The sequence below is a fragment of the Stereum hirsutum genome (genome assembly GCF_000264905.1).
Source record: "Stereum hirsutum FP-91666 SS1 unplaced genomic scaffold STEHIscaffold_15, whole genome shotgun sequence".
Taxonomy (NCBI): domain Eukaryota; kingdom Fungi; phylum Basidiomycota; class Agaricomycetes; order Russulales; family Stereaceae; genus Stereum; species Stereum hirsutum.
This window is the reverse complement of record NW_006763145.1, coordinates 551,843-566,758: the sequence shown is the minus strand read 5'-3', so window position 1 is coordinate 566,758 and position 14,916 is coordinate 551,843. Positions and strand designations below refer to the sequence as shown.

Here is a 14,916-nt window from a genome sequence, read left to right as displayed (position 1 = left end):
AGGATCGGCTCAGGAGGTTCCAGGAGATGGTGGTCAGAGATTGAACGTTGAACCCGAACCTATCGAGTGGCTTCAACTCGGGTTGCCCCGGCACGAGTCGGACATAACAATGTGGAGCCGATGCGTATGTGGCCCATGACAACATTCCATAAAATTAAAGCTGACATCTGCAGCGTACACAACTTACCAAAACTTTGCTCGTACTCGTTGTGCTCAAATCGCTAGTGAATGTCTAGCGGCCGCTTCATAATTGTGACGCATATCGGGGACACCTCCCGTAAATCCTGTTTCCCTCTCCTGAGTCTTCGCACATATACAACAAGCGACATTCATATGATGATCCCTACAAGTCCATATATACGATGCACACAAGTAACGAATCCTGAAAGAATTGCAACAACAACAGATGCTCGCTACAACAATATCGAACACCCACCCGATAACATCAGATACGTATTTCTCACAATCTGGACATCCAGGCCCAAATGACCTCAAAATAGATGAGGGAGAAGGGAAGTCGAACGACGAGGGGTGACAAGAAGTACCTTATGAAGGAACGAGCGTCCCAAGCTCCTTCTTGATCTCCGCCTCGCTCTCGATTTTCTTGAGCTGCGTCGCCTCAAGTCGTTCTCCCTTCTTCGCCTTCTCCTTCAGCTCATCAATAGCCTTGAGCTGTAGACCGTCATCAGCACAACGAAACTGCAAGGAAATGGAAACGCAACGTGCCTTCTTATTAAGGTTCCTGACTTTCTTTGCGATAGGATCAAGACCGTCGACTCCCGGAGTAGGAGGAACCGAGCCGTCAACACCATCAAACCCTCCTCCGCTAACATCAATCGCCATCGACGGCCCTGGAGGTAGCACAACGGCCTCGACAGGCGGCACGCTATTCCCATTCCCATTCGCACTCGCATTCCCATTCTGCTGCTGACCACCCTCCTTCGGCCCCTTCCTCTTCCTCGCCTTCTTGTCAGCGCCTGGACCACCGGGACCAGGCGAGGGAGAATGGGAAGGAGGAGGAGCTCCTGGAACCTGCCTCCTTCCGTTCTGATACCCACCCCGGCCCGGGCCAGGAGATCCATGACCTCTACCAGTCGGCGTGGCCGCTCCACTCCCGTTCGGCGTCCTAGCAGGCGATCCTCCTTCCTCATCACGCTTGTAAGCGGAGGATGGTCCCAAACCACGGGCTCCCGGGGGTCTATACGCACCCGCAGGCTTCGTCGGTGCGGGCTTCACGACGGCAAGGTGAGCCTGCGCATTCGCACTAGCAGCAGGTGGTGGTGGCAGAGACTGAGGGAATTGAGGCGCCAGATCGACAGGAATAGGTCTCCAGCTCGCCTGATACAGCTCGTCGCACATTTGCACGTGGATGAGCTGGCCGAGCACGTACCAGATCTTGATGCCGTTATCGACACGAAGACGGGGACTGAGAGTGGCGGTAAGGAGGAACTTGCCGTCGGGAGACCACTCGCAGTGAGAGGTGTTGGAGGCGTCGATGGTGGTGAGTTTGGTGAGGGAGCGACGATCGAAGATGTCGGCTTTGCCTGCGAGGTTACCGAAACCGGCAAGAGCGATGAGGCGCGCCTGCGGGTTGAAGGCGATGAAGTTGTAGAACGAGGAGCCGAAGTCGTGCAACGTGCGAACGCGCTGGTCGAACAACATAGCCTTGGCGGGCATGACTATAGTGAAGTCAGGATGGGACACTACACGGGAAAGCGGAGAGGTACTCACAGCCATAAACGACACCAAACTCTTTCGAGTTCGGGCTCCACGCGAAATCGTGAATGGGACCCTCCTTGTCGAGCTGCACCCGGCAGTCGAAGGTACCCGCCGCAGTGAGCAGATACAGACCCGTCTGCCCATAGTAACTTTTATTCGTGTTATCGACATCCGTGTGCGTGAGCACGAGAACCTGAGTGCCGAGAGTGTTCCATTTGATCTGAGACTTCTCCGCCTTGAAGAACGTCTTTTGGCAAGTCGGAGGGGCAGCGAGGTTCAACAGCGAGAAAATCTTCACGCTCGCCGGCTGGCCACTCTTCTCCGGGATGAACACGGCAATGGATGGGTTCAAGCCTGGGCTAAGCACCACGCTGTTCGCACGTTCAACCTTCAGCTTGTCGACCACGCCTTTCCCCCACTCTGCGGGTCTGAACACCTGGACCTCCTGATTTACGAGACGGATTGCGTGCGACTCGGTGATGGTGTACTGCAGGTCCCAACTCTCTTGCGACTTTTGGGTGAAGGAAATGAGCTCGTCGCCAGTCGAGACCGAGAAGACCCGGAGGTTCTTATGTTGCGCCCCGTCCTCGAGTTTTGCGAGCCGTTCCCAGGTGGAGATGTAGGTCCCTCGTGGCGAGAAATTGAACTCGACAATATTTGGGAGAGGAAGTTCTCGAAGCAGGGCAGCGCCCTCGGCTTGAAATATCCGAACGCTAATAAAGAAGTATAATGAGCATAATTAGGGGGTCTATGGAGATTATATACATCGATAGCTGATCACCTACCAGGTAGGGAGCGCATACGCATAGAAACGTCCATCAGGAGAGTACTGGTACGTCCGGGCGGAGACATCGGGGACTTGGAAGCCCTCTATTGGCTCGTAGTTGACTGATCCGTCGACGAGACCCATCGATTTTTGTGCGCGGACTATATACATTCGTCAATACGGAAACTATAAGAATCGGAGCATGCCACGAGGGATGAGCCAGAAAACTGCGAAGCTAGAGGCATCAGACGGCCGAACCGTCTAATTATAAGACGCAAAGTTGTAAATATCGGGATATAGGGTGAGTATCAAATATGCGTACCGTCAAAGGCATCCTAATGCTCTTTTGTTTCGCTCTTCTTCAGTCGAATCTTTCCTGGCCCATCCCTCTAGAGTCGAAAACGATGACTGACAGGCATATTGTGGCGAAATTGAAGATGCCATGACAAGTAATAGGCCAATTTCTTGATACAACTAGAGCAGTAGACTGTGAAGCAAGCTAATGCTTCACCTGAAAGGCGAGAACAGGGAACAGGGAGAGGATCGTAGTGGTGGTGGTACAGAGACAACAAGCGCTTTCGAAATTTGAAGTCATGACTGACTTACGTAATGGTAGTCCAAAGTCAGGAGTGTTTTGGCCGCTCTTCGTTTTGACCACCACGGCGAGCTTGTCAGGTCCTCAGTCCTACGGCATCTGGTACTCTGCTCGTTCGTTCATCCTGTATCTTGTTCTTAAAAGTCTTGAGGACATAGAGCTCTTGCAGGGACTGTACCGAAGTCTTACCCCTTGCCACAAAGTATGTTACGCTCGAAGGAATCCTCGTTTTATAAACAGAATCGCTCACCTTGAACTCCTTTATAGCCTTTATTCAGAGAATATCCGAACTATGGTCGTGCTCTCCTCGTTTGACACAGATCTGCCCGTCATTGATGGCCAGTGAGTCGTTGCTCACTGTACTTAGCTCACGACTTTACGTTCCGTGGAGGTAGTTTCTGATTTTTCTTCCTGGCTAGGACTGGACAGATGACAAGAGCAGCTTATGACCAAGAGATACTCAAAGCGAAGGCTCAAATAGCACATCTCTTGCTCATGCGCAACAGCATGGCTCCCATCTCCTCACTTCCAAACGAGACCCTCTCCACGATCTTCCTTTACTACGCCACAGTCGTCGAGAAATCGACCTCCGGGCGCTGGACACAACTCATGCTCGTCTGCCGTCGCTGGCGCGTAATCTGTCTGGGCGACGCACGACTATGGTCATTCGTCACGCCCGACCGTCAAGGCCGCTTCGGAAGAATCCCGCGTCCTGCACTACCCTTAGAGGTCAGGCTACGCCGATCTGCCGAAATACCTCTCACTTGCAGATTCGACCTGTCCAGGGCAACGGCGGAGAGTCTGGCGACTGTATTGTCAAATCATGGCCAACGAATTCGCACTCTTTCGGTCACTGGGGCAACAAATCGCTTGCAGACCGCTTTTCAAGGCATAACAGATCTCCCTTCACTCGTGGATCTCAACATTGCGTGGAATGGCCACAGTATGCGAGAGCGCCACTGGGTTATTCCTGCGGAATTCGTGGAGGCCAATGCCCCGCATCTACAATCCATTTCCCTCCACGACGTCGAATTCTTCTCCTGGCCAAGCCTGAATGACCTAACGTCCCTCGAACTCTGTAACTATCAAGGGCAAGATGGCTTCCGGCCGCCTCTTGAGGATGTTCTCAGTCTTCTACAGCGCTCACCACGCCTGACGAACCTCAAATTGCACCACTGCTGGCAAGAGAACGGCGTGCCTCTAGTGACATTCACCAATGAATCCATTCTGCTTCCTAACCTTGGAATGCTCGATCTTTCCGGTGGAACGTCTTGCCTTACCGTTATCCTCCGTACGCTCGACATACCGGCTTCAACGTCCATGCACTTCTGTCTCAGCGACGCATGGCTCCCTTCCAGCCTCCTTCCCTTTCTCATCCCTCTCCGCCGCACCCTGGCCCGTACTGGCGTTCCAACGCTCCGGTCTGTCTGTGTCGAAGGCGGCCGCGACTTGTTTTACGCGTTCTCCGCTCATACCACGGAAGACTGTCCCGGTACTTTCCAGGACCCTCGCAGCGCACACCTCTCAATCCAAGTGCAGCCCGAACATGCTCGCCACGTAGAAGCCATGTTCGCCAAACTTATCCGTGCGCTTCCCCTTGAGCCGTCGCAAACCCCTCAGCTCACCCTCACTGCCCACCTGAGGCCGAATGAAATCTACGCGAACCCGACCAGAACGTGGGCGGCGATTTTCCAGTTGCTGCCTCAGACAAATCAGATCGTCGTTGACGTCGACACAGGGCTGCCCTCCATGCTAGAAGGTCTACTGACCGCCATGCAACGCGGTACGCGTGGAATCTCCGGTCGCCGACGTCGTCGTATCATTAGGACAACTGTCCTCCAGCCTTCGACCATCATTCTACAGCCTCCGGTCTACCCGGCGTCTCTTGCTATCCATTATCAACCCCAGGTAACCACTGCGTACGAAGGTCTGGTTGGCTGGTTGGAGAAGTATAAGGAGACGGAGGGTGCAACGGGTGGGAATATTAAGGGTGAGACGTGGGACGTGATCGAGTTGAAGGCCGCGAGGAACAAGATTGAAATACCGGATGCGGATTTGGAGCCGTATAAGTCAAGGATTAAGGAGCTCACGAAGAAGGTTGGGTGGGTCATACAACCTGAGGAGGGTGGAGTGGCGACTTTTAGGGAGTTATCCGAGTGAGGAAGCGTAAGACATATAGAATAACGGTGCTTGGACATGTATATCGATTCATTTACACCCACCACTCTACTAATCACTGTATTAACTTACTAGTCGATATTTACTACCTAATGCATACAACCCATGTCCGCTCATATCGACCTTTGCGATTCTGCGCTACATATATGTTGCCACAGTGGCACGCAATTTCAAATATCAACAAGGCTGAACCCGGCTTCCTCCGGGGTAATTTTGCTTCGATGTTCTCCGCTTCTTTCACTCGAACGTTTACCACCAAGCTATCGCATTGACCCTTTGGTTACTAGCGACTACGACAGGTATGTTATTCCTCATGCTTCCTCATGGTATTAACATAGCTTGTATCCCCCTCACGATGTATGTTGATGTGCTCACGATTTCTTATTATCTTGCTATGGCAGTTGTCGGCTGTTTCACCCCCGCGCAACACGCAAGCATGGATTCGCCGTTTACTACCATCGCTCATCATGGGTAAGCCTTACATTCCAATCATGTCGCCTCGCGTATTGCTCACGAATGCCCGCTCAGCTCCAGAGAGGTCATATGTGCAGCTTACGACAAAGAGATTGCACGAGCGCTGAATGCATTATTGGCCCTCAAAGCCAAACGAAACAGCGCCGCCCCTATCTCGATTCTTCCGGACGAAATACTTTCCCTGATCTTCCTACACTACGACACCGTCTCCAAGGCTGCTATGAAAGGACACTGGGTCAGGCTCATGCTCGTCTGCCGTCGGTGGCGCACCATATGCTTGAACCACGCGAAACTGTGGTCCTTCATCTCACCAGGGCGTTCTCAAGACCGGATTCGTCGCTCGCAGAGAGTACCTGAGGGTCCTTTAGCACTTCCAATCGGAGCGAGGATACAGCGTTCCGCCCAAGCTCCGCTGACTTGCGATTTCCACCTTTCATCCAACAATCTCCCGGAATTTCTCGACGTACTCAGGGGTAACAGCCACCGCATCGGTCGCTTGCACCTCGTAGGCTATCGTGAGGTCCTTGACAAGGCGTTCAGCGAAACTACGGACTTTCCTGCGCTCGAAGGTATTGAATTGGAGTACAAAGATCCCTGGCAGTTTGAGGACGATGACCAGATCGAGTCCCGGAATTGGACGTTGTCCGAGGCCTTTATGGATCGTAATGTTCAACGTCTGCACTCATTTCGCCTTCGCGCCGTTCAGCTTGCGGACAGTACAGGCTTCAACATCCTCACCAATCTTACCTCCCTCGAACTCTCCAATGACGAGGATCGCTCGACCGCCATCCTACCTTCGCTTCAGGACGTCGTGTCACTTGTCTTACGCTCTCCTCGCCTCACATCCCTACGTCTCACCGACTACTGGAGCGAAAACGATACAGAAATCAAAGCTCTAAATCCCTTTCCTCCTATGACGCTGTCCCACCTGGAGCGGCTCGTTCTCAACGGTGGAGCCGATGCTCTTACGCTCCTCGCCAAGTCCCTCGTCATTCCTCCCGCGGCCTCCCTCAATTTCTTTCTACGAGGCCTCTTGGACGGAGAAAGTATACGAAAGTTCATCGTTCCTCTTCGACGTATCCTGCATCGGCCTGGTGTTCCAATAATCCGCTGCATCGACATCGAGCCCGCCTCTCACTTTCACAGCTTCCGAGTTTTTTCAGAGGACATTCCACGCTACACTCGCGATCATTCATCTACGCTCCTTGAAATCACGTTCAGCTCATCCACTTTCTTCACCGCGAGCAAGATGTTCGTCAAGTTCATACACATGCTTCCGATTCACCCGTCGTCCAACCTCAGCCTGTCATTGACCAAAACCATGTTCAATCGGGGAGAACGTCTTTCGCTAGCAACGTGGAAGATGTTATGGAGGGCGCTGCCGCAGTTGAAGAGGGTGTCTATCGGACTCACGGACGGAATGGATTTAATGCTTCAGGGGCTGATAGCGGTCTTGGAAGGCGGCGTGAAAGGCACTAGTGGGCGTAGACGACGAAGACTTGCCAGGACCGCTCCCTTGACACCTTCGACGCTCTCACTGCAGCCTCGCTGTCTTAGTGTGGACGGAGAAGAAGAGTATAACCGGCGGTGTTTTGAGTGTCTGGTCGAGTCGCTGAAGAGATATCGGGATATGGAGCTGGTTGGAAAGCCGAGTGGGGTGGCTTGGGATACGGTCATCTATGAACAAGTTTCGAACTTGAGCGGGACGGGAATGTTGAAGGAATATTGGCCGAGGCTGAAGGACGTTACGAAGATGCTGAAGTATGAAGGTAAAAATGCAGAAGGAGATGGCCTCGTATGAGCAATCCAGAGACGATGGGTTGTTCATCGTCTGATCTCCCTTGATATTCTCAGAGCTTCGAGACACTTGTCCTAGTACTATGTTCATGATCACATATGACTCCAAACTCTTCGGTGCGAGTAACTTGCATTATAGCATCCCGCCGACGATTACAAACGGACACTCCAAACTTCTGCCCATGTATGCAACCAACTCTTCGTTCTGGAGTACACCCAGATCGTCGAAGTTCTGTAACATGCATGGTCAGTGTGAGTATATGAAGTTCGACATCTTACATCAGTACACTTACGTACCCGTTTCTTCCGCTACCACACGACGTTTTCCCCGGTCATTCCATGCTTCACGCGCTTCCACATTTAGCAAAAATATCCTGCGAAGGCTTCGTGAAGTCGATACAGCCATGGGAGTTCTTGCCAACATATAACGTCTCGACCACGCTCCCCCCACACGACTCGTCTGTGCTCGTAAAAAGTTGAACGGTGCAAGGGAATGTGTCCAAGCTAATGAACAAGGACGCTTGGCCGCTGCCCCGTTGGAAGCATTGCGAATGGTTCGCTTGGAGGTTGAAATTGACAACCGGAGTGCCGCTGCAGTGCGGAGAAGGATCGATGTTGACGTAGGCGGCAGAAGTTGTGCCAGCTAGGAGGATAGCGGCGGAAAGAACTGGGAGTATGGATAATTGCATGGCTGAGGTCTGGGGGAAAAGAATATGATAATGAGCGAGACATTTCTGACTCGAGATGGATGAAGTACCTTGTGGTGAGGAGCGAGGTGGAGGAGTTAGAGGATGAGTAGGAACCCTTGGTGAGATCCTGAGCAAGACCAAGAAACCTCGTCCTAGTATTTATACAAGTCTGCGAGACAGAAACCTTACGAAAGAATGTGCGTCAGATAGGAGATGCAAAAACTATATGTAGAACCCCAGCGCGATATAGGGTTAAATGACAATAAAATGTGTGACCTCGGATGTTCACGAGGCAGTCAAGGGTCGTAGAGCTGCAACACCTGAACAGTCCGGTGCCAGACGTTTTTACCAACGTTTACGATATTGCGGAGATTGTAGATCCTTTCCTGCAGCAGGTTTGACATTGCGTGGATGCATAGAAGTCTCGAATAGACGTAATTGGTGATCAGAACAGTCATAGTCATCTCCTGAGTGTCATTTTCGGGCTCTGTGCAGTGTTCCGCCTAAGAGCCCTTCTCGATATGCAATCTCAGTATTATGAGACGGTTATTATTAACCGCATAGAACAACGATCAAGGAGGTCAGATCAGGCGGAGACAAGGACCATACGCTGGTGCGGCTAAGACCAGCAGGGAGTGCGCCCAAAGAGGATGTCGTGGGGTTCATGGGCAAATGGCAACTGCCCCCCTCCGCCCGACGAGCCTCCAATCACCGAACGTTCCGTATGCAATCCACAGTGCGGAAAATACCCACAAAGATGGGGCGGTCGGATCCTACGTTGGCCGGGAGGGAGGAGGAGTGACCAAGACTTAAGCAACATCAATAGATAAAAAAGCAAGACTAACAGTCAAGATAATAAAGGCTACGAGGGTGTCACACCAACAGTACTTTATTCCGAGTCGACTTGCCGTCAATAAGGATCCAGAAGCCAGTACTTCTTGTACTGTCTGGACTTTGTCGAGGACGTCCTGTGGTGGTTAGCATGCCTACTGAGGTTGACAGTGATGGCCTGCTAAACGAACGGGGTAAGTCGTAGTAGAGAAGCCATATCGTGATTTTCTGGAAAGATGCCTGCACCACCACGCGACGATAAGATAATCTCATCTCACGAGGAACAAGTGCAGTCGGCATTGTCCGAGAACTATACAGTTGACGAGGCCGGAAAATTAGATACAGCGAATCTACATATACCGTGAGTTAACAGCGGCTCTTGCACATATTACAGTAATCCACATAACGGCGCTGTAGATGGGGAGAGAGGATCTCTCTAGCGCTAGCTCATACCATTTATGAATAGCATGCCGTTGTAAGAAAGGATCTTTCAAGCGAAAGTAAGCCCCACGGGGCAATTTGCGAGACTAATCCCAAGGACGCACTTCGGCCCTTCAGCTCCGTGATGTCCGTCCGACACACCAATATTGCGTATGTAGGTATCCTCTGAATATTAATGGTCGACAGCAGTGAGTAGAAATTCATATTACTTCCTTCCTTCCTTCCAACATCATAAAAGTAGTGACATTTCAGTTAGCGGGCGCGCTGAGCCTGTCAATGGGAAAGCGGCGAATACTGAAGGTGAGTTTGAATATACATGTCTAGGACTCGCCTCTGCGGCCATGAAATATGCGCCCCCGTGTATGTTCACTGTTGATGTCGATCTATAGTTGGCCTTCGTAGGTCGGATCTGGTCTCGTTACCAGTACTGTTTAAGCATCGTGCATAGATTGTGGACTGGGTCATTCGCACCGGCCACCATTATCCCATCGCCCATTTGGAGCTATCCTACAATTTACGTGCTTCCACACACAATCAAAACATCCTGCCCCGTGACGGTGAAGTCGATACAGCCATTGCCATCCTCGCCGACGTCAATCTCCCCAGTTACGCTCCCCCCACACGTCCCCGATGTGCTCGTAAAGAGTTGGACAGTGCAAGAAAATGTGTCCAAGCTGATGAACAAGGACGCTTGGTCGCTCCCCCGTTGGAAGCATTGCTGATGACTGGCTTGGAGGTTGAAGGTGACACTCGGAGTGCCGCCACAGTTTGCAGAGGTGTCGAGGTCAACGTAGGCGGCGGAAGTAGTGCCTGCGTGGATGATGGCAGCGGAAAGCAACGACAGGACGTGGAATCGCATGGTAGAGATCTGTATACACGACCATGGTCATGGGCAGATCTTGTCCGAAAAACAAGATGGATACAATACCTGGTCAAGTGTCTGGTGGTGCAAGAGGATGCGCGAGAGCTCTTGGTGAGTCCGTGAGCAAAAAATACGCAGTCTTCTCCTCCTATTTATACGACACATGTAGCAGGGACTTCCGAAAAATAACACTTTCAGAGGGTCTACATTCAGAACCTCAGCGATATTTGTTGTGGACCGAGGAGTGTAAGACAACGGGAATGGAGGTCCTGAGCCAACCTTCGAGGGGATAAACCAGAACAGTCGATCTCTGAACGGTGCTGCATTCCAAATATGATGTTTTCGGCACACTCGCGGAGATGGCAGATGCCTTTCCGGCAGCATGGGCGCAATATAACTTCTGGGTAAAAGTGTTTCATGAGCAGAATACCTGCATGTAGTCATGGCGCCACTTTTGCGCTCTAGGTGGCGGCCTTGTCGCTGAACCAATCTTCTCAACGGCCAATTCGAATGTATGAAGGCGGCCAAAGTTAGCCGCAATGAAAGCAGTGATCAACGAGCTCAGGTCGGGTGGAGATGAGGAACATGCACAGGTTCAAGCGACACGGGCAGAAATTGCACTGTGTATGGAGACAAGACCCGCAGATGGTGGTGGCATGGGGAGTCACAGGAAGGTGAAATTTGCCCTCTTCCGCTCATGACAGGGCCTACAATCACCGAGACTGAGAATATGCTATCCACGACTGGAAAAACATCGACAGTATGGGGACAGTCGGAGAGTCTGTACCACCGGAATTTTTCTAATGATAGGGTTCAAATTCGATGATCAGTCAAGAAGGGCTTCGAGATCATATGGATGGCATTTGTTTGCCGTACCGTCCAAAAGTGACCAGCTGCCACTAGCCTCAAGTGAAACCAAATGAACATATATTGATCAAAATGTATGACTCTCGAGAGGACAGGTCCCACAGCGGGTAATGAGACGTTCGCAGAGCCTTACTTTACCCGCCTAGGACGACCAAGCGATGAACGAGCAGTAATATTAATGCCAGGCCAATGGGATACGACATTCACCGCAATCGACAGCTTCCGCAGTTTGGCGTGAGCGTCCTCCGAAACATACTGATTGAAGCTGCCATGGATGGCTCCTTCAGTGATCGAGATGATGAATACTAAGGGCCATCAACGGTCCCCATTTAACAGCCGCCTAGGCCATATCTCTCTAGCAATGCTATCTCCCTGGCCTCCATCCTCCACGAGGCCATGAAGGATGAAGTACGCTGCTCCGTCCATCTCAACATATATGTGTGATCATTAAGGAGACATATTGTTTACAACGGTGCTTTGACAAGTATGGAGCGTAGCGACCGTTTAGCTTATGGAAGCACATCAAGGCAGAGCTGTGCCTCGATCATCCAAATGGTGAGTGCATGCAGCTATGATGTGAGAATGCGGGCGTGATGGGCCAGAAGACGTCTGCGATACATATGAACTGAGAAAGCGTAGAAGAGATGCAACGGCGCTTTAACGGCGCGATGAAATGATGATCGAGAGTAATGGTCTGATATCGAGCCTAGCAAGACCAGATGGTAAAGCGAGTCCATGCCCTGGTAGGGGTAATGAATTGATTCATCGAGCCGTAAACTGGTCAGGTGCGACATCGTAGTGGGGCGCGAGGCAGCTGACGATGGTCACGGATGTCTGCATTATCTAACAATGCAGCAGTTATAGCATATGGGAAGACGGAGCCCATACGAGGACAGACAACAGTGTGGCTATAAAAGGAAGTGGTCACAATATAGAGTTGCTAGGGTGATCCTATCCCGAGTAAGGAAGGCTCAAAAAGTACCTTCGTTCAAAAATATGAACATCGGAAGGTGGTGCGGCCATAGAGCGGCTCAGAACCACGAAAGCGTCTCCTGGTTACTAGGTCACCAGGCCCAGGAATGATTTATTTTGGGAGAGGTTATATTCTCCCGAGTTCAGAGTGAGGTTGAAGAATAATGGGTGGCCCGCAGGCCTCTGTCGCCTCCGGACCGTCAAGAGTGAGGGCGCTCGATGACAAGAACGACCGGAGGAGCCAAAGAGTGACATGGTCTGCGCATAAATCGTGTCGATGTCGACAAATGGGAAAATGATATGGTCCATGTAGCATTGTGGAGACAGCGCTCACGGCGATGAGAAGATTGAAGTCGAAAAATATGTGATCGGAGGAAGAACATTCAAGGTCTTGAAGGAAGATATTGAGAACATACATCTGTCTTGATCTCCTCTTGAATGCGACGCTGTTCCTGGTGGACTCTCCGGTCTCGATGCTATTCAATCTAGACAGAAACGAAAGAGAACTCGTAAATATGTGAGAATGAATTTAAGCAGCCACAGAGAACTTGAACTCAGCTCGTCACTGCTTATGTGCACATCGTTGGAACGTACCAGGGGCTCTCAAATATCAATATAATGCTGCAGTTGTCTGTTCTTGTTCCAAATCAAGTTATGTAGTTATTCGAGAGTAGGCTGAGCAGGGCTGGGCGCAGAAAACAATACGATTACAGTAATCGTGTGGGAGCAAGTCGTGATGCTTAGCATTGTTTGTGCTTGTTGAATTCGCAAGGCTCCGGACCAGACCGGACCGAGTCTCACTCCGGGACGTCTCATGGTGGCAACTTCAAATTGAGAGCAGCTCGAAGGTCAGTTTCGCAGCTTGCTACCCAAATGAATTTATACTCACAGTGTGTAGTCACCAAGGACTATATATTGGCAGAAGCTTTGCCAGTTCACCCGCAAGTAGCTAAGTAGTAGACAGGTGACATGATCCTCAAAACCACTGCGTATGTACGAGTTGCTTGCCCGAGATCTCATTTCCTGACGATATAATGCACTATACAGCTCACGAGGTAACGCCCGACTCGAAGTGGATCAGGAAATTGTCCAACTGAGAGAACGCCTCGAATTCCTGAACTGCTATCGCAATTCTCTCGCCGCTTTGTCATTTCTCCCAGACGAGATCCTCTCGCAAATCTTCTTTGAGTACGGTCGAAATGTTGAGATTCCCTTTCGGGGAACGTGGACGAAGCTCATGCTTGTCTGCAAGAGATGGAGACAAATCGGTTTGAACCACGCCGTTCTGTGGTCTTTCATATCATTGTCGCAGAGAAGCAAGGGCCTAACTCTTGACGAACGGCTACAGCGATCCGCTCAGTGTCCGTTAACCCTCAACTTCTTCCTGTTACCTCGCCAGTCTTACATCCCGAATCGGATCCTGTTGTCTCATTCGAATCGGACGCGCTATTTGAACATTTCAGCCACGGGGCCGGGTATTATTCGCGATGTATTCGAAGGCATCGACGCTCTGCCCGCGGTGGCGGGTTTGACGCTTATTACGTCTGTGACCAGCACCTACGAGCTCGATCAGAGACTGCAAAGACAGGTCGCTCCTAATCTGCGATTACTTTGTCTTATCAGAGTGGGGTTTCGTGCGTGGGACCTCGTGTCGAACCTAACCACACTCACTCTCCAAGGCTCAGATGCTATGGCGCCACTCCCGTCGTTCCGCGACATTCTCTGCGTCCTTTCACGATCACCACATCTAACCGAACTGGTCTGGAAAAAATACTGGAATCAAGATCCAGCCGAATTAGACGGTTTCAAAGCGATACCATCCCTTGCCATCCAGCTCATTCATCTCACCCTTCTCGATGTCACGGCGTCCTTGCAATGGATGGAGTTGATCATTGATATCCTAAAGATTCCACCCATGGCAACTCTTAGCCTACTAGTACCAGACTCTTCCGATGGAGAATCGATTAAACATCTTCTTGTCTCCATCAAACGCCACCTCCATCGCCCCGGTGGCCCCGTCTTTCGCTCCACAGCACTTGGGCATGAAGCTGGAGAGGGCTTCAGGCTCTCAGCACATACAACGAGTTCCTGCCCCATCAGGTCCGTGTCCCTACCAGGTACTCTAGCGCAATTCAGCCTCCTCACCGGCGCCAAAACTCAACTTGAAATCCGATCGTCTCTTCGAAAGCTGATCCATGCCCTTCCCTTCGACTCGTCCTCCGTCAACCTCAACTCGTGTATGCCCACAGACTTCACTTTACAAACGTGGCAGACGGTCGGGACGGTCTTACCTCAGTTAAAAGAGATTCAAATTGGCATGGGACATGACATGGTGGCGATGTTGAAGGGGTTCCTATCTGTCCTTGAACAAGGCCCTCAAGACCTCCATGGCCGCAGTGAAAGACGACTAGCGGAAAAGACGGTGGGGCTTCGTCCATCCAAACTGGCCATCAATTTCTTGGTCTGGAGACATCCCTCCAATCCGGAGGGGATAGCTGCGAGACCTCAACGCTTCTCTTGGTTCAACAGTCTACTCCACGCTCTCGAACGTTATCGCGACTTGGAGACCGTCAATAAGCCTGCAGGGGAAAAGTGGGAGGCGCTGGAATTCGAGCGGCACCAGGGGAGCGAGGAGTATGACATGATTCAACTCTATAGGGATAGATTGCTCGAGGTGGCAAAATCGTTGACTATTGATGGGGAGTTGTACGACCCGGTTAGGTGA

General features: G+C 51.3%; 5 protein-coding genes across 5 annotated transcripts; 4 read left to right on the top strand and 1 right to left on the bottom strand.

Moving 5' to 3' along the window:
* Positions 1-546: 546 nt before the first annotated feature.
* Positions 547-2,629, bottom strand: STEHIDRAFT_160897 (translation initiation factor eIF-2A; the record flags this gene model as incomplete). The annotated part of the gene is made up of 4 exons (XM_007308426.1): positions 547-672; positions 748-1,679; positions 1,732-2,432; positions 2,505-2,629. 4 exons carry the CDS (start codon positions 2,627-2,629, stop codon positions 547-549), a joined length of 1,884 nt encoding a protein of 627 aa, XP_007308488.1.
* A 519-nt stretch (positions 2,630-3,148) lies between these two features.
* Positions 3,149-5,351, top strand: STEHIDRAFT_149463 (uncharacterized protein). The gene is made up of 3 exons (XM_007308425.1): positions 3,149-3,282; positions 3,348-3,422; positions 3,500-5,351. Exons 2-3 carry the CDS (start codon positions 3,373-3,375, stop codon positions 5,238-5,240), a joined length of 1,791 nt encoding a protein of 596 aa, XP_007308487.1. The 5' UTR covers positions 3,149-3,282; positions 3,348-3,372; the 3' UTR covers positions 5,241-5,351.
* Positions 5,352-5,694: 343 nt separating this feature from the next.
* Positions 5,695-7,533, top strand: STEHIDRAFT_133976 (uncharacterized protein; the record flags this gene model as incomplete). The annotated part of the gene is made up of 2 exons (XM_007308424.1): positions 5,695-5,729; positions 5,787-7,533. The coding sequence occupies 2 exons, from the start codon at positions 5,695-5,697 to the stop codon at positions 7,531-7,533; spliced, it is 1,782 nt and encodes a 593-aa protein (XP_007308486.1).
* Positions 7,534-9,200: 1,667 nt separating this feature from the next.
* On the top strand, positions 9,201-10,740 carry STEHIDRAFT_141673 (uncharacterized protein; the record flags this gene model as incomplete). The annotated part of the gene is made up of 8 exons (XM_007308423.1): positions 9,201-9,243; positions 9,516-9,549; positions 9,649-9,678; positions 9,732-9,790; positions 9,815-9,850; positions 9,880-9,914; positions 9,939-10,463; positions 10,522-10,740. The coding sequence occupies 8 exons, from the start codon at positions 9,201-9,203 to the stop codon at positions 10,600-10,602; spliced, it is 843 nt and encodes a 280-aa protein (XP_007308485.1). The 3' UTR covers positions 10,603-10,740.
* Positions 10,741-13,160: 2,420 nt separating this feature from the next.
* STEHIDRAFT_160893 (uncharacterized protein) lies at positions 13,161-14,916 on the top strand (the record flags this gene model as incomplete). The annotated part of the gene is made up of 2 exons (XM_007308422.1): positions 13,161-13,180; positions 13,239-14,916. The coding sequence occupies 2 exons, from the start codon at positions 13,161-13,163 to the stop codon at positions 14,914-14,916; spliced, it is 1,698 nt and encodes a 565-aa protein (XP_007308484.1).